We start from the raw sequence: 24,631 nt of genomic DNA on the forward strand, positions 1-24,631 counted from the left end.
TTTTACTAAACAAAACATGAACTCAAAATAAGATGCATGGAATGGATAAGTTAGCAGCAGCATGAAATGTGGGCCAAAGAACTGTCAGGGTTTCCAAATGATTCTTTCATAGAAGTACTTCTGATTCCTTAGTTTCTAATACATTTAAAAATAAGCTACATAACTTATTTTTATAGTGCCAGGAACTTTTCAAATAGAACCGATGCAAAAGCATTACTGAGCTGCTGGAAATTTTAAATAATTCTTTGTAAATGCCCTAGGTTAATTTAGATCTCTGAAAACACATTAGGAAATTAAGCTGTAATGTGAGCTAATTCAAATTTTAATTTGGTAAAAAGAACGATCCAGCCACATCGTTAATGTAAATAGAAGCATAACACAGAGAAATTAATGAGGTTTCCTTTCATTGAATCTTAAAGGAGGCAGATAATTAGCTTCTTTTGTTATTATTGCTGGAGAATATGGTATTGTCTTCGAGGTGTAAAGTAACTGCTGCTTGCAAAATGATGTGCTCATTTGTCTTTTCCTAATAATTATTACATTAAACTCTTGTAGGATGAAGCAGCCCAGCCACTGAATCTTTCAGCACGACCCAAAACAGCTGAACCTGTCAAATCCCCAACATCTCCAACACAGAACCTCTTCCCAGCCAGTAAAAGCAGTCCCGTGACAGTGACGAACAAGAGTGGCATCCCCAGCCCGCTCGGTGGATCTCTGGGAAGAGGATCCTCTTTAGGTAATTAATCTGTCCTGGGGAAATGAGGAAACTGGCAAGTTTTCTACATGAAATCTCAGCTTGAACACGCTTACTTCTGAATTAAGTAGATATCTGGCCCTACATTTCTGTTTAAAATGGGGGGGGGGGGGGGGAATTGCAGGAAAGATTTTCAAAGAACTCTTGAATGCCAGGGTTTTGCAGCAGTGACCGAAATGATGCAGCAGTGATATGCATCTACAAGAAATACAGCAAATAAATATGTAACATAAGAAATATGCATACATACAAATATGTACACATAAGTGAATAGAGATGCATATAAAAAATGTATAAAAGAGGTTTGTATGAGTATCTTCCCCAAAGACATCAATTGGATGTATATATGGAAAGTTAACTTTTGAATTTTGATCTCTGGATTAAACAAACAAAAAAATATCTTTGCATGCATGTAGTGCCTGACTAGATACTAGGCATACAGATATAATGGCTTATGTGATTAGTGTACATGCAATGCAACAGTGTAACACACCTTAAAATAAAAAAGTTTTCAAGCACTTTGTTTAACCAGGGTCAGGGAACATTCAGTATCTCCATGGTTTACAGTAAGCCAGAAGCCAGGCAAGAAGGCAACTCCAAATGTGGTTTTCAGCTATTCAGTCCAAATATACCGTTCGTTAGTTTTACCCAGAACAGCATTCTAAAAGAAATCTAATCCTCTGCATTCTGGCTATTAAGTTCATCTTACAAATACCATATGCTGAATATATTCTTTTTTTTTTTTTTTTTTTTTTAACAAAGACAGAAAGGCTTCAGTCCAGCCAGTTTGTTTTATTATTTGTTAATTTTATTATTCATTCATGTTTTTATTGTTTGTTCACCCACCTGTCAAGATTTTGTTAATTTCTATGGTTGCAAATAAGAAATTTTTGACCTGTGTTCAAGTTTCTTTAATTAAGAAGTAAAGCTTATTAAGTAATGAAACAAAATTGATCTGAAAACTATGTGTGAAGACTATCTTATCCAGTCAAGAAACAGAATCAAGAGCTGCAAAACGTAGGTGATCAGCCCTAAAGTTCAAATAGTAAATTTTAACAGTGACTAAATACTTACTACAGACCACTTATTCACAATCTGTAGCTCAAGTGTACTTGTAAAATATATAGAAACACTTGTGAATAATGAACAGATATGTTAAATACATACATTAAATATATAAAAAATATGATTTGTTCCATTCCCAAAACACTTGGGAACATCATGATCTCTCAAAGATCCTTTCTGCAGCTAGCTAGATACTCTACCTGTCCATTTATTTCCAGCTATCACTGCACTATCTAACATTAGAAAGTGGCATATCTGTTTGAAGTCATAGACCATTCCAGAGAAATGGCTAGAGAAGGTACACCTAAGGAGTGAGTATTTTTCATGTAAAGTCATAAAAACTTTTCCTCTTAATCCTTAAGTATAAAAGAAGCCAGGGAAACATTGTCAAAAATCAGCAAGCAAAATAAGAGCTTTTTTGCTCCATTTTAAATGATAAATTTAGGTGATTTGGAGTCCAAGTCTCATTAAAAGTAATGCAAATATGGTTCCCAACTTAGGCTCCAGAATGGAACTTAGTTGCTGAATCAGTTCAGAGCATTGGAAATTTTACCCAGCAAGAACAATGGTTGTTCTCTAACATGTTACTTTTATTTTGGAGAGAGGTGCTTCACTCAGACAGGAAACATCACCCTTCCATCTAAAACATCACAGTTTGCATCTCTTCTCATCTAGACCACAGTATTAAATCAACCGTTTGGTCCCCAGGATAAAGCATGAGAAACCCTTAATCTTAACCTTTTTTTATTTTAAAAGAATTCAGGGCCCTTCAAGGTTGAATTTGCTATATTTTACTCAGCTGAACTTCCATGAAGTCAAAAGAATATGAAAATTATCTTTGACGGAGAATTCCTAGTCTTAGCCTGTTTGGTTTTGTTTGGTTGGTTGTTTTTTGTTGTTGGTTTTGTTTTGTTTTATAGTGGACTGTTAGTAAGTACACAAATCTAACAAATTCAGAGCTTGTCAGGCAGATGCACAAATTTGATTGCTCAAAACTTACTAGCTAGAATATATATACACAAATCTATCCATGTGTAGAGGATACTCTCATGCAGGAACAGGAGGATCAAGTTAAAGCTTCATCACTGTCTTTTGGTCTCAAATCAGAAACTGTATCTGGGGTACTCATCTTTACCTCTAGCATGCATTTTAAAATGTGACAGGAATGTTTTGTGTGAGTCTGAATCATGTTTAAAAGTTTCTCTTTCTGTCCAGAGTGATAGAAAGAAAACCATTTTTTCTCTACCGATTTAGAGCTTTATACTCATGTTAAGGTAATAACAAGGCCTGTCCCCCAAAAGTAACTGTAGGTGCTCTTTCTGAAGTTGAAAGCTAAATGTCTGGAGTAATGGTTCTCTCAATAAAGAAATTCTAAAAATTGACATAGACTTTCATGGCCCAGTAAACAAGATTTCTTTCTCCTTCTTTGTTCATTTTACTAATACTTCAAAGGCTTCCCACTTAAGCTTCAGAATACTGTTGTCTGAAACACATATTTAACTTTGAGTCCATAAGTATGCTCAGATACCTCTATATCAGGCTATGCCAAGACTTCAGTGGTTGTATTTATAACAGCAAAAGAAGTGCACAGGCTTATCAATCAGTTCTATAGATTATTCAAGCCTTCAAACAGACAACAATTGCCTTGCCTCCACCTTTTGCAGTTGTTAATTGGGTGCCGTTCTAACAGTATGAGAGCTGAGTGCTTACCCCTGATTCTAATTTGAATAATTACCTAAATAAAGTGTGTTCTCTGTTTATAGATATCCTTTCCAGTCTTAATTCACCTGCCCTATTTGGGGACCAGGACACAGTAATGAAAGCCATTCAGGAGGCTCGAAAAATGAGAGAGCAGATCCAAAGGGAGCAGCAGCAGCAGCAACAGCAGCCGCATGGTGTTGACGGAAAATTGCCCTCCATGAATAACATGGGTCTAAACAACTGCAGGAATGAAAAGGTAATGTCTCCTATTGCCACAAAGTCTGTCATTCATTCTTCTTTTCCCTGCAAATAGCTTCTTATTTTTATACAAAATTTCTTTTTAGAGCTTTTAGCAGTCTCTGATTCCACATTAAATACACCTTGTCACTTCACAGTGCTGTGCTACGAACTTCTCTACATTTACATGACAGCATTCAAAAACGCAGTCCTGTGCACTCATGTGATTCAGCTGCAAGCATGCATGTAACAACGTGGAAAATGGATTGGTTGAAGCTACCACTGTTTGTGGCTACTAGATTTTGAATTGTGCTTTTGAGAATGATTGGATTGATAAATATGGCAAAAAGGCCAGTTATGTACTAGCATGGTTGAGTATTACGATGCTATTGAATGTGTCTGAGTGTGCTTGAATCTGTGACTCGGCTGCAACAAAGTATTGAGGCTCAAAACAGTGCTTTTGGCTCTTAGTTTTAATGAGATCAAAGTTCTTTGTTGAATCTTGGCCGTAGTTTCCAAACATTAAAATGAAATGGGGCACTACAATAAAATGGTAAATGAGAGAAAGTGGTGAGAGAGCATGACCAGCATTGGACTGAGCAGGACATCATTCAGTTTACAAAATAGCAAGCTGGGATCATATCTGAAAGGTGAGGAACAGTTTCTAGCACACACACTTTAAGGACCGCTCAGAGGACAAAAAAGCCTCTTAGAAAGTTCTTCATATCTGTTGTTGTCCTGCACTGTGGCCTTTCCAAGATCTACAAGATCTGCTCCAGGGGAAGGTCTGTGTGTATGTAACAGAGCCAGTGAACACTGAATCAGGTAATTGGCTGAGCTGTACGGCAGGCCTTTTGATGAAGAATCCTTCTCTGTTAGCTTCCCTAGAGGTGGCTTATGCTGCAAAAAATACAGCACACAAGTTATTTTTCACCACTGACACAAAATCAGTTATATACCACAATACTTATTCCAGTTAACTAAGAAGGGGAAAATATTATCCCAGTAATCACTATGGCATTGGCAAATAGGAACAGTTATGATGCAATTTAGTAATGAATGAAAACTGACGCGTTCATTAGCCTATAAAGCAACTAGTGTTTCAGACTATTTGATGCACCAAAAAAAAAAAAAAATTAAAAAAAATTTAAAACCCAGGTGGCTTTCAATGCCTATAATTCATTAATGAAAATTCTGTGATATATCTGTATATTAGAAGGTAGGTTCTTTGTATCTTGGGGGAGGGAGGCAAGGTTGTATTATACTCCAAAGACTAACAGGAATTTTTAGTCCAGGCTGAGTATAAGACTCAGCAGAATATTAACTATATCTTAAACTGTGAATTTGATGATAGTATGATCTTTTCTGTACCCACAAGGGAATACTCAGTGAGTAAGTGGATTGTAGCAAGGCATGGAAAGGCAAAGAAATGTTGTAAACAGACCCATCAAAGACTGATACCTACCTTTTAATCTACATTTTACATTTTTGCTTGATATGTTCTTTACGGTACTCAAAACAAGAGAAAGGCTCAGAGTCTATTAAAAAGATTTGTTAAATTGTTGCCATGCAGGATTAACAATACTTTTACAATTCACATTCAGAGGCTAATAAATATTTATTTCTGCTAGTGTTAGTTTAAATGTCAGCATTGAAAAACTCATTTAATACAGATTGCTACTGTGAAAAAATATAGAAATTAATAACTGATCAAGCAGGCCATATTCAGACAACACTTTAATTGGAAAGTCAGTGTTTGTCTTAACTAAGAGGTAGGGTACTAAAGCCCAAGTTATAAAAATAAAATAAATGTCACACCTATGATCAGTATCGAGAGTTTATAAAATTATGCTTATTTTAAAATATATTTTATGAGTTTCAGTGGCTTGACATTTAAAAATATCTAATACACTATAAGGGCTATTAAAAGAATTCTTAACATTTGATCTGACTTTGAAAAGTAAGTATAAAAATGGCATCCACTTACTTATCAGGTCTGCTCCCTGAGTATTTTCAGTACCATGTTTACATCTTGTATTTGATGTAACAAGTTTCTATTTCGTCTTTCACCCTTTAAAGCAGAGTCAGTAAATATTTCAGTGAATAATCTGAAATTTCTTTTTTGTGCCAGTTACTAGCAATACACAGATTGATGTACAGCTTCCAGATTGAGGTCATACATCAGGCAGTCAGAGGAAAGAAATTTTTTTTACTTGCAAATGTAGCAGAGTCAATTGGAACTCTTTAACAAATATAAACAACATCATTCTCAAATGCCATCTTTTATGGGGAGACTTTTCATGGTAGCACTTGCAACTTCTAAAGCCTAAGAATAAAACAGCAGTAAGGAAATCTGTTGTTAAATCTCTCGGTGCCCTTATATAATCCTGCTGGGTTTATTTATTGTAGCATGTGCTATAGAGTGAACTATTAAGGCAGGAAAAAGTTGTAATATGTACTCTGGTTTTACCTTTGGTATGCTAGTCTGTTATCCTTGCTCTGTAGATGCAAGAAAAGGCAGGGTTTACAAAAGAATGGGATATAAATCAGTCATTTTAAATGATGATATATCCCTACTCTCTATCCTAAAGAAAATAAAAGAATTGTCAGTCATGAATACTAAGGGAATGTATTTATATTTTATAGCAAGTATAAAATACATTAAAACCAGAAGCATCCTTTGCACAAACAGAATTCTAGAATACTCTTCTTTTCCCCTTTACCCTCTGCCTTTCAATTTTTACATTATGATAGATTTCTTTTACTCTAAAAATGATGAGCAGGATGATCAAAATGGAGGGGGAAAGAAATGATAGATCACTTCAATTAGAAAAACATGATTTTGAAGTAATTGTATGCCAAGAAGATTGTGTATAGTTTCTGTCATAATCCCAGCGAAGCTTTGATAACATAGTTCCAATTTTGGATTGGTTCCTTTTGAAGAATCAGGACCCTATGTTTTCAGGACCAAATTTTCAGAAATTGGCTTCAGGTAATTAGACTTGTATAAATGAGTAGCTAGAAGCCGGCACCAGAAAAAAAGATGACAAATTAATTGCCTGCAGCTGGTTTAAAAGAAGCTATTGAGTTCTGGTCAGTTACTGGTCTTCAAGTTCAGATAGCTGGTAATAGTTTGTTGTGCAAATGATTGCGCTTACAAAATTATGTACATAGCTTCAAAGCCTGGGCTCAGGCCTTTTTGAAAATGTGTCATTTAAATCTCAGAAAGCTTTGTATTTGGTTAGAGACACAGAATTGAAAATTGCCTCTGTTCATATTCTGCTGTTCAAAAAAATCTCCTACAAAGCTTTAAAAGTGCTCACAGAGATTCACTCATCAGAAAAACCGAAACAAAAACATGCAGCAGCACTCTGGCACAGTCCAACTTTGTCATTTGCTAAAGCATTAAGGTTAGGCTGTACTTTTGAGATAATACCATTCTATGGATGTCTACAATTATGGACTTATTTCAGTTTGTGTACAGTTGTGGGTTAGGGTATGCAGGTAAGCATCATGCAGCTGCTCACTCACTCCCCTCCAGTGGGATGGGGAAGACAATCAGAAGGGTAAAAGTGAGAAAACTTGTGGGTTGAGACAGTTTAGTAAGTAAAGCAAAAGCTGTGTGCGCAAGCAAAGCAAAATAAGGAATTAATTCACTACTTCGGCAGGCAGATGTTTAGCCGTTTCCAGCAAAGCAGGGCTTCAGCACGTGTAACAGTTATTTGGGAAGACAAATGCCCAAATTCCAAACACTTCCCCTTTCTCCTTCTTCCCCCAGCTTTTATTGCTGAGCATGACATTGTACGGTGTGGAATATCCCTTTGGTCAGTTTGCATCAGCTGGCCTGGCTGTGTCCCCTTCCAGCATCTTGTGCACCCCCAGTCTCCTCACTGGCAGGCTAGCATAAGAAACAGAAAAGGCCTTGATGCGGTAGAAGCACTGTTCAGCAATAGCTAAAGCATCCCTCTGTTATCAGCACTGTTTTGGTCACAAATCCAAAACTCAGTACCATGGGAGCTAAAATTAACTCTATTCGAGCCAAAACCAGTACAGTGCACACAAGGCAAAAAGTCATTATAGCAGAGTTGACTTCTTCTACTTCACCTGGTGCTGATCAGGGGTAGTCTGACTGAGGAAAGGGAAGACGTAACTGTGTCAGTGGTTTCATAGGGTAAACAGAAACACTGGGAAAGGGGAGACAATTAGGAAAATCCAGAAAATAGGCTACACAGCTCTTTCCATGTGGTACAAGCAAAAGTAAAATCATACAAAAATTGGCTTTGTTTAGAAGATATGACTTTTTTCCAGTCAAGCCATGTTTACCTTCAACAGAGTACTTAAACAAAATTTGCATTGCTAGAGGTACTTGTATTTATTTTAGTATTTTGAAGTAGCATGATTGCCTTGAAGATTTTCCCTGATTTAAGGCTTTAAATGAACCTGAAAATGCTATATAATTTGTAAGATAACTGACATTATTTTTAAAAGGACCAGATCCTATCTTTTTTGTGCATAAAGCATGAAAACAGTGACAAAAACACTTCAGAAAATCTTTGTAGAAAAAATATAGGCAGAAATGTGTTCATTTCATTGGAGAAAAATATATGAACTCAGGATAAACATATACACAATTAATAATCACAACATATCTGCTGGACCCAAGGATATACCCCCACCTCCCCATTTACTTACCCATGAAGCATATTCATTGAGATGTGAGAGGAAGCAGAATTTAATATAACATTTTTATGTTTGTATTCCATTCCCACTCTTTTGTAGATTTTCAGGCAACTGTGTATTTGCAGTAGGAAACCAGAATTAGACCCCAAAATAAATGACATGAGTCATCGCCTACTTCCTGGGAATTATGGTACTTTAGCACCTCTTATAATGAGCCTTTTATTCCTTTCTTATTTCTAAATCAAAGTTTTACAAGTTGAATCCACATCATTTATCCTAATATAGACCACAGTTTGTATGCAAAATGTGTACATTCTTAAAAATATATATTATTTACCCTTGGAGATGTTACAGTCTATTGATCAAATCCATATTTAGACACTTGGATTTGACTTGATAAGCCATAACGACCCCTTTGGAGGTGTTATGATCTGCTGTATTTAGGGACTATTAAATATTTGGATTATTGACACAATAGAGTGTAACAGCTCCTCTGGAGCTGTTACGCTTCATCATTTATATGAAGCTACTGCACATGCGTACAAACTTTGCCTGATAAAAAACACTTCAGGAAGCCTTTGTAGGAAAAGTTACCAGTCATGCATAGTCTCCTTTTGACTGCCTACAGCCCCGTAATGACTCCATCATTGCATTGCTTTTTTCTAAATGCAAGCAGTACTGGATTATGTTGCCACCAGTTTTTTACTAGCTTTTTTCTCCCCATACTTTCAGTATTATAGACAGAACAACTGCAGAGGCAGGAGTCACACTGTCTTTTCTGCAAGTGCAGGGTATTTCTCAGACAATCTCCAAAAGAAACACCTTGTTATTAACATCCTTGTTATTAGTCATTTTTCAAATCCGTTAAAAAAAAAAAAAGCACATAAGAAAATAATTTTCCAATGCAGCCTGCATTCAATTACCTTTTCTCCTTTTACTGAAAGTAGTCATGACCACCCTTAAACTTTGAACATGAATAAATTGGTCATAAGGGCCTTGTGGATTTATAAAAATCTTTATGAATAAGTGGTTTAGATTTGCGGGAACTGATCTATTGTCATTTGCTTTTATCTTTTAAGAAAAACTTCTTGCATTTTCTTTTTTTCTTTATTTTCTTATAGAAAAATATTTGTAACTATTAAATAAGATGTCAATGCTTCTATTTCAGTCTGCTGGGAGACATAACAGAAACTGCAAGCATTTTCAATTGGATCCTTATTTCTGTTGGTTAAATCTTAGTTCTACTTGTAATTAAAGGGCAAATACCTCATAATTAGGCCAAAAAATGAATAGCAATATCAACAGCAAATAACTAGTTTTGCAAAGTTATTACTTTTATTACAGTATCTTCTAGGTAGCCATTGTACCAAGTTCTATTCTCACTGCAACTTAAGGAAGGTCCTGCCCCATGTAGCTTACACTTAGGTATAATTTAATTTAAGTTTAAATATATATATTCAGATTCTATAATAGAAAATCTGGAGCTGTATAGAGAGAAAAAAGACAGACACTGATTTACTTAAGGAACTGTTAGTGTGGTCTCACTTTCTTGCAAGATTATAGGCAATTTATTCAACTCAGTGGGAGTGTATTCCATCTGTCTAATGAAGAATCTGATTTCTACAAAGAGACACGGCAACTGGGAAGCTGTTTTTCCTGAATACGTCATTCTGCTCAGTCGACAAACCTTTCCCTGGGGAGTTTCTGAGACGTAGAAGAACGTGTTGCATAGAGACAACCTCTTTACAGTTCCATCATTTTATAACAGATAAATCACTTATCCAAGTTAAATGCCCCAGAATATGGAAAAGTTTCAAATACAAATCCCAGCAGTCCTCATAATTCTCACAAAACAAATGTCCTTTATACTTTACTGTGAATTTGGCCGATTTAGTAATCTGCTTGTGGCTGTACATAATATATGTAAGCGATGATTTTTTTTTATTTTTTTTTTTTATATTGGGTATTCAAAGTTAAATTCCTAAAGCTGTATTTGGGCACTAGTATTTTATTCTAGAAAAACTTTATTAAAAAAAAAAAAATCTTGTTCCAAAATTTTTTGAAACTGCAATAATTTTGCAATTTCCTTTTTAGGCTTAGGGCTTATCCTAGCTACATGAAAAATGTGCCTTCATTTTATATCAACTGTAATATTTCCTTAATAATTTTGAAAGAAAAATAGTGACTCAAGTAAAAATTTTCTAAAGTAGCTGCAATGCAGGAGCCTAAGTCCCACTGAACTAGCTCTGAATATTTTACCCCAATGCAGACAAGGAGATTTGTGTCTGCGTATTCAGTAAGAGTCTATTTTCAGTGAAATTCAGCAGTTTTGTATCCTTCTTTAATACTTTTTATGATAATTTGGACAATTCAGAATTTCAGCTGATGTAATACTGCCCCCTTTTATTAGAACTGGAAAACATGCTGGACTTCAAATATTAGTTTTGTAGCTGGAGAAATTCTGTTTATTTCTGCTGTTGCTTCCAATATTTGAAATTGCATGACAGGATAAAATAAAGCATGAATTCAATTTAAGTTTATAACAATGAATGGTGGGGAAGAAAAGTAATGATTTCAAGCAATATTTTGCAGGGTGTATTTTGTGTGTTATGACTTGACTTCCTAGGCAGCATATCACTCCAGGGAATTCCCTGCTATTTTTTCAAAAAGTTCAAGGTGTTGAAGATTTTTGCTTTTGTATGAATTTCATTGTCACATGTGCTTGCATTTGTCTTCTAAATCAGTGTATTTATAGGGTAACAGTGGGGCACAGCGAGCATTGTCTTTTTGTGGTTTTCTTTTATTTCTATTTTGAGGTCTGATCAGGAATTAGATGCAACTTTGAATAGCTGAATGATTTTAATATCTCTCAGACACAAAGAAGTGTTGCAGTGAATTTATCTTTACAATTAGAACTTTAAAATGTAATTTGAAATTAAATTCAAAGCAGAGCATCTTGGAAAAAAGAAATTAATCCTGCATCTCCAACTATATCTTTTAAAGAGAAATGTTTCCATTATAAACAAACAAGGGAAAAAAAAAATAAAATTTGACTTTCAATATAACCCTGAAGCCTGTACTATATCACTAGCATTTGTAGATATCACAGGAAATAAAATCAGGCTTAGAAATTGTACCCATACTTAAAGAAATGTTTTATCTGATCTCTGTGTATTTAGTGAGGAAGGTGATGGAAGTTGTAACTGCACATGTACAGAGGGGTCAAATACAGCCATAACACTGGTACTCAGGTTATAAGAGTTATGGGAAGAAAATACCATTGCTAATATTAGCCTCTGTAGAAGAATATAGCTCCATTATCAAGGCCAGGTTTATAATGGGAACCAGGTGCAGAAGACTGTGGGTATGAAATCTTGTCAAGTCTGTTCCTCAAACTCAAGAGATAGAAATATTAAAGCTGCTCACGAAACATTAACTTTCTGTCTGTACGTAACATATGATTCAGCCTTTAATTGATCACGTGCTATTGCTCAAATACTACTATTTACACCTAAATATTCATACTCATGCCTACCAATATACCTACTAATTTTTTTTTCAGATTTACTTTGTATGCTATATGTAGACAGACATACAAATAATGTATTTGAAATTTTCACATTAAAAATACATGTTCACTGAAACTGTGGAACTGACAGTGAAAAGACAAAAAGAAACAGTGCAAAATCTCTGGCATATGTAGGTCATCTAAATTTACAGATAAGTTAGCTTTGGTGCCTGCTTATGCAGGATCTAGTTTTGCACCTATGGAAGAACTTGCTGTGCAGACCTTTGTTTTTAAGCATTTTGCTCGACTGCCTTACTTTCCAAAATTGTCTCAATAAAGTTGGTAGTTTGTGCATTTCTGTTCCAATATACTAGATGTGCAGTTAAACGCTTAGTCCCTCAAATTATGCAGAGGCTGATTAAAATAAAATCTAAATTATTTGTCTATTGATTAAATTATCAAAATCAATTAATTAAGTGAAAAATATGGAATCTTTGCAAAGCATAAATCATGGAAAAACTATAGGACTATAAATTTTTTGAAAGTTTGACCAGTCCAATAATGATGTACATACTTAAGAAACTAAAAGAAAATGCAGCTAAACATAAAGAACCTATATGAAAAGTCATCATTTGAGTAACTATATACACATATATATACAGGTGTGTATGTGTACATATATACACACACCATACAGTGAAGAAACTTCCAATATTAGGTGAAGTTTTAAAGTTTTTCATGCTTCCAATTCAATCACAAGAGCACTTGGCAATAAAATATTATTTTCAGGAAAGAAACCAGCACACTGTATTAATAGCTATTTTTGCATTTGAATATTGGCTAATAGAGTTTTTGCCACTGCCTATTCTTAATAGTATGCTTGTATGGTCGCTGAACACATATATGCTTTTTTTATTTCTGTTGTCAGGGCTACTTGAAGGGGTTGCCTAGCTGCAGGTTTTAGACCTCATTAACAATGATGATGATGATGATAATAATAATAATAATAACAATAGTGGATTTGGCCCCTTTCTTCTATTGCCTTTCCAGGTCAAGAAAAAATGCCAAATACACTGCTTTTTCACTTGCATGGGGTATTTCCTGTGAAAAGGATAAAAGCTCTGCCCTGTTTTGGTCTTCTCCCTTAAATGTTGGAGCAAGACAAAATCCCAAAGGAACAGAATTAGATTAAAATGGGTCCCGAGGGTGAATGTTGAAAAATTTACACAAACCAACAAGGATAATTTTTCCCAAAGGATGATGTTCTGCCATAAAGGATAGTGTCTTTGTGATGACTGTAACAGCATAATGATTGTATCTTCTTATGTACAATACATTTCCCAAGCTACTCAGGAGACTTTGCAGAAATATCCTGAAATGTATTCCATGTTTTTATTATTCTTCTCCACAAAACAATAAAGATAGGTTGAAAATTATTGTTCAAACATAAATTTGCTAGGGCAGGAATATATTCATTGATTTAATTTGTGGGTCAGAATGGCAGCTGCACAATCCTATCATATCACTTCTTCAATTGTCCTGAAAACTATAGAATACATTTGCATATTATTTCACACTTAGATACAAGCAGAGACATCCACAAAAGTTACTGCCATTTATTTCCAAGCTCTGTGTATTCCTCTAAGCAAATTCACAACACCAAATGCATTGCCAGTATAACTCTCTGAGCTGCAGTAGATTAAGTACAGCAAGGATAAATTTGGATTACTTTCTCTGATACTTCATTACGTTCTAAAATTAAAAATGTCTCCTGTTTCTCAAATATCCCCAGGCTGCATCAATAGGTATGATAAATTGAAATACATTCCTTGTTGTTGAAGGATACTTACTTAGCTGCCCGTTTGTGGGATTATATGCTACTTTGTGCTGGCTTAACTGTTTTGCTTCAAACAAAAGAATAAGCATGCTAGCAGGTAAAATTGTCATCTTTTATCTCATGCAAAGACTTGAGCAAATAGTGCAAAATGGTATTTGCAAATGTTTGTTTGAAATCTGATTAATGGAGTTTGACCATGCTTATTCCTTTCTTTGTTTTCTTTTCACAAATATTCATGCAAACGGATTTTTATTTCTATGGGTTTATTTGCATATGAACATCGACATTTGTGCACAATTAAGCATTTGCTGTTTATGCCCAAATTGCTCATCCCCTGTTCATAAAAAAACAGAGGCTTTGATGCAGCACCCACTTCAAACTCCATGTTGACCAAATGAGGAACACAGTATCAGGGAGCTCTCCCAGACCCTGATACAGTGTCAATGCTAATTATAGATCTTTACAGCAACTCTGTGAACTCTGCAGCAATTTAATCTAGGAGTCTTGCAGGTCCTGCTACGCTACGCATTACCACTGCCATCTTTTTTCTACCAATGGTATGACAGAGGCAGGTTCATCAGTTTTTCTGTGGTGTTGAAGCTAGTGGATGCAGGAGCTGATAGATAGAAGTAAAGGCTTTCCACAACCTGGGGGGTCTTTTGGCTGAGAGAATTCCCAGTTGCTTTTTTCAGGTAATTTAAGGCAATGTTGCAATACTTAGGAGTCAGGCATTGGAAACAATATAATTTCTCTTAAGTGACCAACTACAGCATAAATCACAAGCAGCAAAATACTGAGCATTTAAGTGCATAGTTCATGCATAACTCAAAAGTTAGATTGTTGGAACACTGACACGTTACTCATACATGTATAGAAATTGCTGATCCTCCAGGGGTAGTTTGAAAAGATAAGAAAGACTATATTTACTGGATAAATTGTTCACTGCACATAGCTTGTCCATCTGTAGTCACATAATACTAACTCCATAAACAGGTCTATCTCAATTGGAAATGTGTAACAGGGTAATAAATGATATTCAACATCAGATTACTTGTACTAAAATCATGTTCAAGTCATAGTAAGCCGTTATAACACTACTTGAAACCTAAACTATGCCTAACCCACAAGCTGAAATTGCCCAGCTTACATCCTGAAAATCTACAGACAACATTAATTTCCCAGTATTTCACTTTTATGCCTGTGGCCTCCAACATGTTGCAAATGCTTCTATAAGAAAGGCTGGAAAAACATATCAAATTTCTGTTCTCTTCCACTTGCTGACATTCATTAACTGAGGCAGAACTTTGAGACAAGGTTTTGGAAAGATCTCCTCTTCACCTCCACCCATTCCAAAGCAATTTGTTAAACAGCCAGTAAGAGAAGTGGACACTTGTGGTTTAATGTCAGATCTGCGTTGATCAGTAGCTGGGTGCATGCTTTCACTGTTATCTTGCCAAAGGCTTCTTGAGATAGCAGGCAATGGATGCATCCTTATCACTCTGCCATTTTCTTTGCATCCTTGAGTTCAATTCCTAAGTGACAATTTCATTACATGGCTCCTAGTCAGATGAACTATCTTTTTATATACATACGGGTTCTTGGTTAGTGCATCCTACTTTTATGTGCTTATTCCCTTCCATTTCTAAAGCACAGGAACATTTTTGCTATATTTCGGATGCCAGTATGAATAGAAACCATCACCGGGAGGATGTGCATTAGAACTGTACACAAAGTGAGTCACTGACACATCATGTACTGTAAAACTTCTTGGTCTGTCAAGGGTTCAGCAGGTTGCCAAAACATATTCAGTTGCCAGCTCCTTGCCAGAATTCTGTTCCTTGCCTGATGCCGCTCAAGCTCTTTGAACACTCGTGAATAATATTAGGTTGTATGGCTGCGTTCTTCCTCCCAAGGGATTCCCTTTTATCAAGGGATTGCCTGCATGACCTTTGCGTAACTCCTGTGTTTTATTCGTTAATATCATGACAAGTGTCTCATTGATGAAGTGTACACCAACTCTTTGTTTCCTTTCAGAAATAACCTAAAACTTTTAAATACAAAAAATATATTTTCCTGCAAATTTTGCTCCCACTCTCTTTCACCCAAGGTTTATTTTTCTCTTTCTTTGCAAGGAATTGGCTGAGTTAATATTCACAGTTATAAACTGACCTTATATAGACCGGGATACCTTTCAGTCCTCTGCACTAGATAGCATGGTCTGCTATGTAGGATTTCTATTCCATTCAGTGCAAAAGACATCTGTAGTTTATCAGTATATACTCGGTACCATGCACAGGCAAAAGTAGTGAACTGCAGTATGGGAAATTTTTAGTGGATGTGTGAGTTATCTTATAAGGGAAGGAGATGAAGTGTATTACTTGCTTGGTTTATCAAGTGATTTCCCTTTATCTCCATCCATGCCATGTTACTGTTGCTACCTGGGAATATGTGTTATGAGGACATAAAGAATCCAGTTATAATGGGGAAAAAAAGCACCCAATTTCCTGTTTGTGACCCCATTTAAGTTCTCCTAGTGTAAAGCATTTGCTATGTTGAGGATGGATTTCAGCACATATGCCTCTCTGAATCAGGATCCACATTACTTATTCATCCTTCAACTGTTCTGCAATTCCACTCCTGTGGTACTAGGAATGCTCCTAATGTGGTATAGACTGTGGTTTAGGTTGTGGAAGTCTCTATCGTTCCCTTATCATGAGGGAAAGGGGAACTTTCTTGCAGTGTTCACAATGATCTGCTAGCTCGGGTCTCCTTTGCTTTTGTCCCTGCTGCTGCTCTTCCCTGCTGCTTACCCACACTGTGCTTTTGCTGGGACTCTTGTAGTGTCTCCCGAAAACAACATCCTCGTATTGCTGTTGTGTGTCACATCTTAATTAATTAATAGAATAGCACACAACTTTCACAGTAGAATTCCCACTAACATCTTAGACAGTGAAAAGTGAATATTATTTCACTTATTTTTGCTATATAGTGGGTATGTTCTCTATACAACTGCATTCTTGTTGCTAAATCTTCCTTGGATTTGAGTTCACAACTAAGCTAAACACTGAACATTTTCCATGAGCAAAATACATGATTTATCACTTTTTGATTGCTTGGAGGTAGCAAAGGAATAGAGATAAAATTGAAAACTGCATTATAAGTGAATTGGTCATGTAATTTTTTTCTTTAATGTTTCTATTTTGTTAGTGATCAAAGAACTCATTTAGGATCAGACCTTTTTAGGCTGTGCTTTGAATCAAACCAAAGCAGGTATAGTTCCTGCGATGAAGATCTTTAATAGATTTGAAAGGCAAGTGCTATCTAGGTTCCACAGGCTGCCCCTCCAGTGCAAAGAGGTTCTCTGCAACCTGGGCTGCAGCTCACTGTCCCCTCAAGGACATAACTATTTGAGCAACTCTGCTGTAAAAGTGGCAGACATGGCTTTGAAAACAAAAAGTCCCCCCTCCCCTTTTATAAAACTGGAACATTTCACTGAGTTTTCAGCATGACCCCATAAACAGCTGATTCAGGAGATTTAAAGGATTGTGGACTGTTTGTGTTGGGAACCAGTAGGTTGGAGGGTGAGGGGTGGGACAGAGCTTCATTGCTGCATACAGCACCTGTGAAACTGCACTTTGAATGTAATGCAGGGTAGGAAATAAGAGTAAGGGAGAGCACAGATAGGAATATGAAGATCCTATAGTTTGAATGGTGGATATACAACCAGATAGCTCCAGAGTATATAGCTCTTTCCTTCCTTTTGGCATCACCCCTTTCAGTTCTCCCAATATATGTTCATTTGAAATTCCTCTTATGTCTCTGTTTCTAAACCCTAAGAAGCAGCAAACCTGAGCCTTGCTGTTTGCATTCTTCTGATATCAAAGACTCCTATCCCACTGGGGCCCTTAGCCATAGGAGAGGTTTGAGGGAGGGGGAAGAGATGTTTTTCCTCCTTAGCCGCTCCACCAGATTGGAGGGTGGGGAGGGGAGAGGGAGCAGAGAGTAGATTTTAGTGTTCAAAATGGAGGCTGGGATGTGACCGATGCCCGAGTCCAACATACTGCTGCTTATCACTGCTGCTCTTAGCTGCTGTGGCAACAGGGTTGGAGCTGGGTGGAGGTTGGTACCTGATGGTGCAGAGCATCCATCCTCTTGGGGAGTCAGTGAGAGCTTCGGTCAGCCTGTTTTTGCAGAGTTCACACCCTAGAAATATCTTGTCCCATATAGCAAGCAGTGGAAGGGTATTTTTCTTTATGTTTAAAATCTGTGTTACAGATTTACAGGAAGTATTTATTTATTCTTCAAATTAGCTGAGCAGGAGAATTAGCTAAACAGAGATGGATTTAGAGATCAGCACAATGCAGCGAGATTAAAAAACCCTTTCCATCTGAATTAATGAATTTCAGACTGCTTTTCATAAACCAGTTTTTCAGAAGTCATCTGTGAAGCCGTGTATAAAGAATTTTTAAAGGTAACTTAATGGGATGGAGAAAAGGTTTAAAATTATCTACTGGGGCTGTTGCAGGAGATATTAAATATTGATTTATCTTGGAGTAAGAATCATACTAAAGAGTGAGGCTTGTAGTCAGATCAATTTATCTGGAATATAAACTGTATGGCCATATTTAGTACAATGTCAACATGAATCTTAAACAAGTAGATGTGAAAGGTTGAGCATTTAATCTAAATCAATTGACTCTCCAAATCTTCAATTAAAAAAAAAAATCTTAACAGTTCAAACTGAACTGCTCCTAAATGTTTCAGGTGGTTTATATTAAAAAAATGCTTCGTTTAGTCAGTCATCCTATATCATAACCCTCTCCTGTGCATCTTATTGCAACTAGGAACAAAAATCCATGGTTCAAGGCTTTTCCAAATCTTAAGTTTTTAATACTTCAGTCTCTCTTGAAAACCCAATGTAAATTGTTCAAGTAATCTGGCAAATAACACTGTAAGCAATTTTCTGCTACTTGCCACTGCTACTACACTGCCAAGCTTTTGGTCAAAATATAAAAGTTGGCTCAGATTGGACTTAACCAACTAAAACTGATTATGTTCCCTTTTCAGACATAAATAGATACCAGTATGCCAGCTAGTGGTACTGGCTAAAATATTTTTCAGTATGTATAAGTGTACATAGGTCTCCAGTAGGAAATCCTTTATCTAAGTGTGACATCAAAGCAGTACATCTCAGATAATTTAAGTGTTACATTTGCTTTTGTTTGTACTGTTTTCTTTAAACATATTCATTAGACAAGAGCAGAGCCTTTAATGTTCCATGACTGAAAAATCCATCAAACGGATTTACGGCAGAGGCAGTGTGGCATAACAGCCAGCGGACTGGCCTAATGTTCAGAAGTTCTGGGTTCAGTTCTCAGCTTAATCATTGACTTTCTGGGTAACCAGAAGATAATAATTTCCCCTCTCTGTGCCTGGAGATACCGTTACCAACCTCCTTTTTAAAATGATTTGGGTACTACTAATGCTCAGTGGTAGGTATTACGATTGTCTACATATATAATAGTAAAAAGCTCCAAAATGCTGATTGCTTCCCCAGGACATTATTATTCTCTTTCCTGTAAGACACAGCTAGAAAATACGATGACAGTTATAAAGTATATAAGTATACAAACGAGTAAGGAAGGTATGAGACAGGAAATTCCCTCTTACTCACAGATTGTGTTGGTCCACAGAGCAGCAAAAATCTTCCACTGAATGAGGAGCTGGAATGTTCCTTCAGTGAATGGCATGAGCTTTTCCCTATATGTCATCTAGAGCAGATGAATGAGGATAGGGGAAAAGAGAGAAAAATTCATTTTAAATGCAGAGAGATGTAGTAGGACCCAGTCTATGCTTATGCTGAAAATGAGGTCAAAAGTAGGTCTTAAGTGGATATGAGTGGCTAATATGCTCTGTGGGTGAAACCGCTACTTTTGAAACTCCCATTCAAGATTGGTTGTTAAGGTATAAAAGCATTTTCTAAACTGTCATTGTTGCATTGAGCTGAAGAGTACTTTAATGGATATCTTATGTGGGAAATTTGAAACAAGCTTTTCATGATAAAAAAAAAAACCCAAGGTTTATAAAATCATTCTACTTTAAACGAAAAGCTAGAGAATGGGTTTTTGCCAGTAGCATTAGCTATAGATGACTAGCAGTTTTGTCTTTGTATATTGCAGCAGTAAAACCACGTAATTTTTTTCAGCCCGTAGGTATTCATTTTGCATTTAAGATGGTTTCAGGTGTAAGGGTTCCTGGATTCTCCATGAAAACAATGCATAACCTTCAGTTACCCTTTTGAAGTACTCACTCTCTTGCATTATTTTGATTCGTACTTCCTGCATGGAAGACTTACTCCTTCCAAGAGATGTAAATCTCTCCCAGTTTCCAGCAAGTACGTATTTGCCTGCATTTGCACGTCGGATGTAGCAAATGGAACCTTTATCCTACTTTATCAGTTGCTTTGTTTGTTTGTTTGTTTTGATGAATTTATAGTGTTCATAAATCCAGTTTGGGCTGCTTTTTCCTTGAGTACAAATTTTAAAAACATAAATTATGAGCAACTTAGTTCTGATTGTATTAGAAAGATAAGTAAATAAATATAGCAATTTCACTGATAGGGAGTTGTTCTTTTGCCTTCAGCTAGGACATTGTTAATGCAAGGTCTTGTCCACTTGCATAAATCCTTACAGGACTGTGTTCTTGGCTTTCTATTGTCTTATTCCTAAAGAAGAATAATTCTTTTTCATACCAGAAGGCCTTCAACCTACCTGCTTCAAAGGGAAAAAGGAGTGATCAATAAGAAGGAGAAAGCATCTTTTTCAACCTGGAAAGAAGTTGTTTAATTTTTATTCTCAGATTCAGTGTAAACATATGATAACTACACACTTTGGCCCTGATTCAGTGAAGTGCGTTAGTCCGTTCTTAATATAAGCACATAAGTATTCCCCTGGAGTTAAATAGCGACTATCTATGTCCTCAAGGCCTCTGTTGGACTGGAGTGAATGTACTCAGGCCTTAATCTTGTAAGGTACTATACGAGGCTGCAAGAATTTGCAACTCACTGTGTTTTGTTTTGTTTTGTTTTCCCATTGAATGAAGATTAAAGACAAGAGCTAGTTGAGGGGTACATCTATATTATCACAGGCATTACGTACATCATACTTGATATTGTAATCATGCAAACAGTAATCTTGCCTTCCTGACATAAACAGTAAGCAGCACATTTTCCTGAGGCTGAAATTATCAGAGAAAAACATGGCAGTGATGGGGGTACAAGAGGCAAAACACTGCATAATGATGTTATTATCATTGTTCCATTGTCACCCATTCTTATTCTTTAGTGATATGTTTCTTTTCCCTCTAAAGATAACAAAAAAGGCCTGAGTATGAACAAGTAATATATAAGCAGCAATCATAAAATGCAACCTTTAAAAAGTATACTTAAAATGCTACAAAATTAAAAAAAAAAAATCAGCTTGATAAATACAGAAAAAGCCTACTTAATCTATATATGCACGGTATGTAATTATATATTTACATCCAGCACAAGGCAAGGCATATACTTGAAAACAGTAGCATTTGGTGGGATTTTGTTAACTGCCTTGATTGCATTTCTAATTCTAAATATGAACATTTAAGCCCAAGTGTCTTTTGCATCACCAATTTAAACTACAGATGTCTTCCTGAAAATGGGATGGAGCAGCCATGTCTAGAGACCTGCATTGCTTATAGAGATAAACAAAAGGTAGTAGGTAACCCCAGTGACTCCTTCAGAGGATCTGGGTTAGATAACTCTACTTCTTCCAAAGCTCTGGAGGATTTACCCTAATGGAGCTACTGGAGTCTATACTTACAATATACAACACTATTCATGTTCAAAGATTGCTGTAATAAAATGCACAGAACTCGGATTCAGATTTTCCATGAACTTTAGTTCTTTAATTGTAAAAATACTTGCAAGTAGAGTATTTGAAATATTTGCTTTTAAACCTTTATAACTACTACCCACATGTAGAGTAGGAAAAGTGCATTTATTGCTATTTGATAATTGATTATTGCATCATGTAGTCCATTTTTATCACAGTTTTTCCAGTATTGTTTGATCATGTCACAAAATCTGCCATGTGCCTATCATAAGGCACAGTTGAAATGATGGAATGAAAGTATCTAGGAGAACATCATCTGTCTTTCTCTTAGCTTTTATAGGATTAAATCAAACATACATGTGTCTGTTTGCATGTGCTTACATTTCTATGTTGTTCATAAAAGAATATCATATTGCTTCTCAAGATGCTTGACCAGTGTCATGTGTGTATGTGTGTGTGTTCTGGATTTTTTTAAGACCTCTCTTTTCCCAACTTTGTGTGGAGGGCAGCTGAATTTTCTTTGTGCTGTTGAGGTTTGCAGAACACCGCAATCAAATTGAAATTGGTGACTTCTTTTCTGCCTTTCTTTTTTCCATTCCAAAAAAATTGTTGTGCTGAACCTAGAATAGTTTTGCTGGTTGTTATACTGCTGTGGCTTCTTGCTAAAGCTGTGTTTTCAGCCTGGAATATATTACTAGATGATTAAGAGAAAAGGAGATTCACAGTTTTGAGGCTAGCAACCAGATCTCCGATCTTCTAAATTCTGTTCTGATTCTAATGCATGACAGTACTTTTAAAGAAATTTAGTCACAAACAGAAATGTTTGGGGAAGCATGCAGATATACATACAGAATCATGGCATTTTCTAAATATGGTAGAAGTATTTCTGTACACTTTTATGGCATTTCAATGTCTCCATTTTTAAATACCTGGCGAAAATGAGGCCATAACTGACAAGGTCCAACCAGCTGCTAAATTAAACTGAAGCATAGCAAACTGTATATTACTATTCCTCTGTAATATTTAGTCTACTAGGGAAAAAATGCTTTGCTTTGCTATGTCCTTATGCATTTATTCTTGTAACTCAAACATTAGAAATGTGAATGACCATTCTGAAGGTCCAAGAGTAGCTACTGATTTGCTTCCATTAGTCTGTTTACAGCACAGAAAAAAAAAAAAACCCCCAAACAGTCCTGTTATTTCCTAGTAGAAGTGTATGTCCATTGTAATTTGTGTTTATTTTTGTCTGTCTCTCAAAAATGCACATGTATGTGTTTAGTTAAAAGAAAATGTGAGGGTTTTTTTAAATGGTTGCATTCAGATTCTTTCTAATTACATACAAGGTAAATAGATTTGGTCTATACCATTTACCAGTTCACCCTTAAATCTAGTGAGCAATACCTGATACTATAAAAGAAAATTAACTTCTCTCCCTAGAAGGCTCCCAGTTAATCATCTGTGGATGTTGGTCAGGAGGGAAGGGAGCAGCAGAAAGAACAAGGGAATTTCTCTTTGACCCCGACAGTTGAACAGCTTACACTCTGGAACATGAGATTTGATTATCTTAGCATGTGTTACTACAAATGTTATTAACAGTCATAAAATTATCCAGCTCTCTTAAAAATAAGTGACAGCCCAAGCTTTGGACTCTTTCTGACCTCTAGTGAATTCTACAGCAGTATTATGCAGAGTGTAAAGTAGTAACTCCTTTTGTTGGCTTTTCGTTTACCAGATGTTAATTTAATTGAATGTCCCTTTGTCTTTCAAGGACTAATGACTTCTCATCAGTCTAAGGTGGAATTCCACAGTTCGTGTGATTTTTATTTTTTGTTTTATTTTTTTTTTTAAATCTTTATCTTTTAGTTGATGTGTAATTTTGCTGTATGGTGCTGTACGAATTTGCTGCTGAAACAAAGAGTTAATCAGAAAGTTCTCAGATACTGCCATGCATCATGCCTTTGTGCATGAATAAAAAGTTGGAAACCGCATGAAAGCAGTAGTTGGGTTACCACACAACTGGATATGCTTAAGTCTGAACGCTTCATAACTCTAACTACTGGGGAGTTGCAAACTTATAAATAACCTTGCAATTGGTTAAAACCATATTAAAACCATATGAACAAAGACATAAAGCATTTGGTTAAGGGGGCTCAGTGAGTGCAGTAATCCTGTTGAAAGTAATCTCACCAGGGCAGATCCATAGCTTAGGAGTGCCTGCAAGTGTGGCAATAGTTACGGGTATGTCAATACTTCATGTGTAGGAGGGTATAATATCCTACATTGGTGGAAACATTTGCTATCTGTTCTTTTTTTTTTTCTTTTAAAAACTATTTTTAAATTCATACACTTATTTTTAAAGGCGAGTTTCAAGGCACTGAAGTCTATTAATTTATTAATATGTGCTGAATGCTCCCAATAACCAGAGAATTCATCTAAATCCTTCTTATTTGTGTTCGGAGGTCAAGATGGCTAGTGCTCACTCTAACCAGAGGCTCTAGGAATTCTGATCCTTATGATCAGACTTCCAAAATAATTAGCTAAAGAGAGTGTTTACAAGTACGCCATTTGGGTTTGCATTTATTTGATGATTTTTTTACCTTTAGTACTCCAGTTTCAAACTTTTTTCTAGACACTTTAAATTTTGATGAAATTGCAATTCTCAATTTTGACTCCAGAACCTGGGTCTTAAAAGAAGAATGTTCCATATCATGACAATCACTATGAAATTCTGTCACTGAACAACTTTGGAGTATTTTCTGCTTGTGCTGGTCTTGCATATGTCACATTGTCACATGGAAGCCAGCTGAGGCTTGCCAGTCAGGCAAAGAAATTTTAGTGTAAATTCCCTGTTATCTGCTTTTAATATCTTACTTTTCAGTTATGCTTTGAGACAAAAGAATATATTTAAAAGGGTACCTAACGGCTTCTCTCTCCCCACCTTTTCAAGCAAGCTGTTTGCTTTGAGGCACTGTAATGTAACA

General features: G+C 36.0%; 1 protein-coding gene across 8 annotated transcripts in view; it reads left to right on the forward strand.

The window, feature by feature from the left end:
- The window catches only part of SOX6 (SRY-box transcription factor 6), a 382,363-nt gene that overhangs the window by 316,480 nt on the left and 41,252 nt on the right, over positions 1 to 24,631 (forward strand). For all 8 annotated transcript variants that reach the window (XM_069803757.1, XM_069803759.1, XM_069803760.1 and 5 more), the window contains 2 exons: positions 556 to 736; positions 3,583 to 3,776. In XM_069803757.1, the coding sequence (XP_069659858.1) occupies positions 556 to 736; positions 3,583 to 3,776 (375 nt within the window). The remainder of the gene's footprint in view (positions 1 to 555; positions 737 to 3,582; positions 3,777 to 24,631) is intronic.

Source organism: Haliaeetus albicilla, chromosome 16 (assembly GCF_947461875.1).
Source record: "Haliaeetus albicilla chromosome 16, bHalAlb1.1, whole genome shotgun sequence".
Lineage (NCBI taxonomy): Eukaryota > Metazoa > Chordata > Aves > Accipitriformes > Accipitridae > Haliaeetus > Haliaeetus albicilla.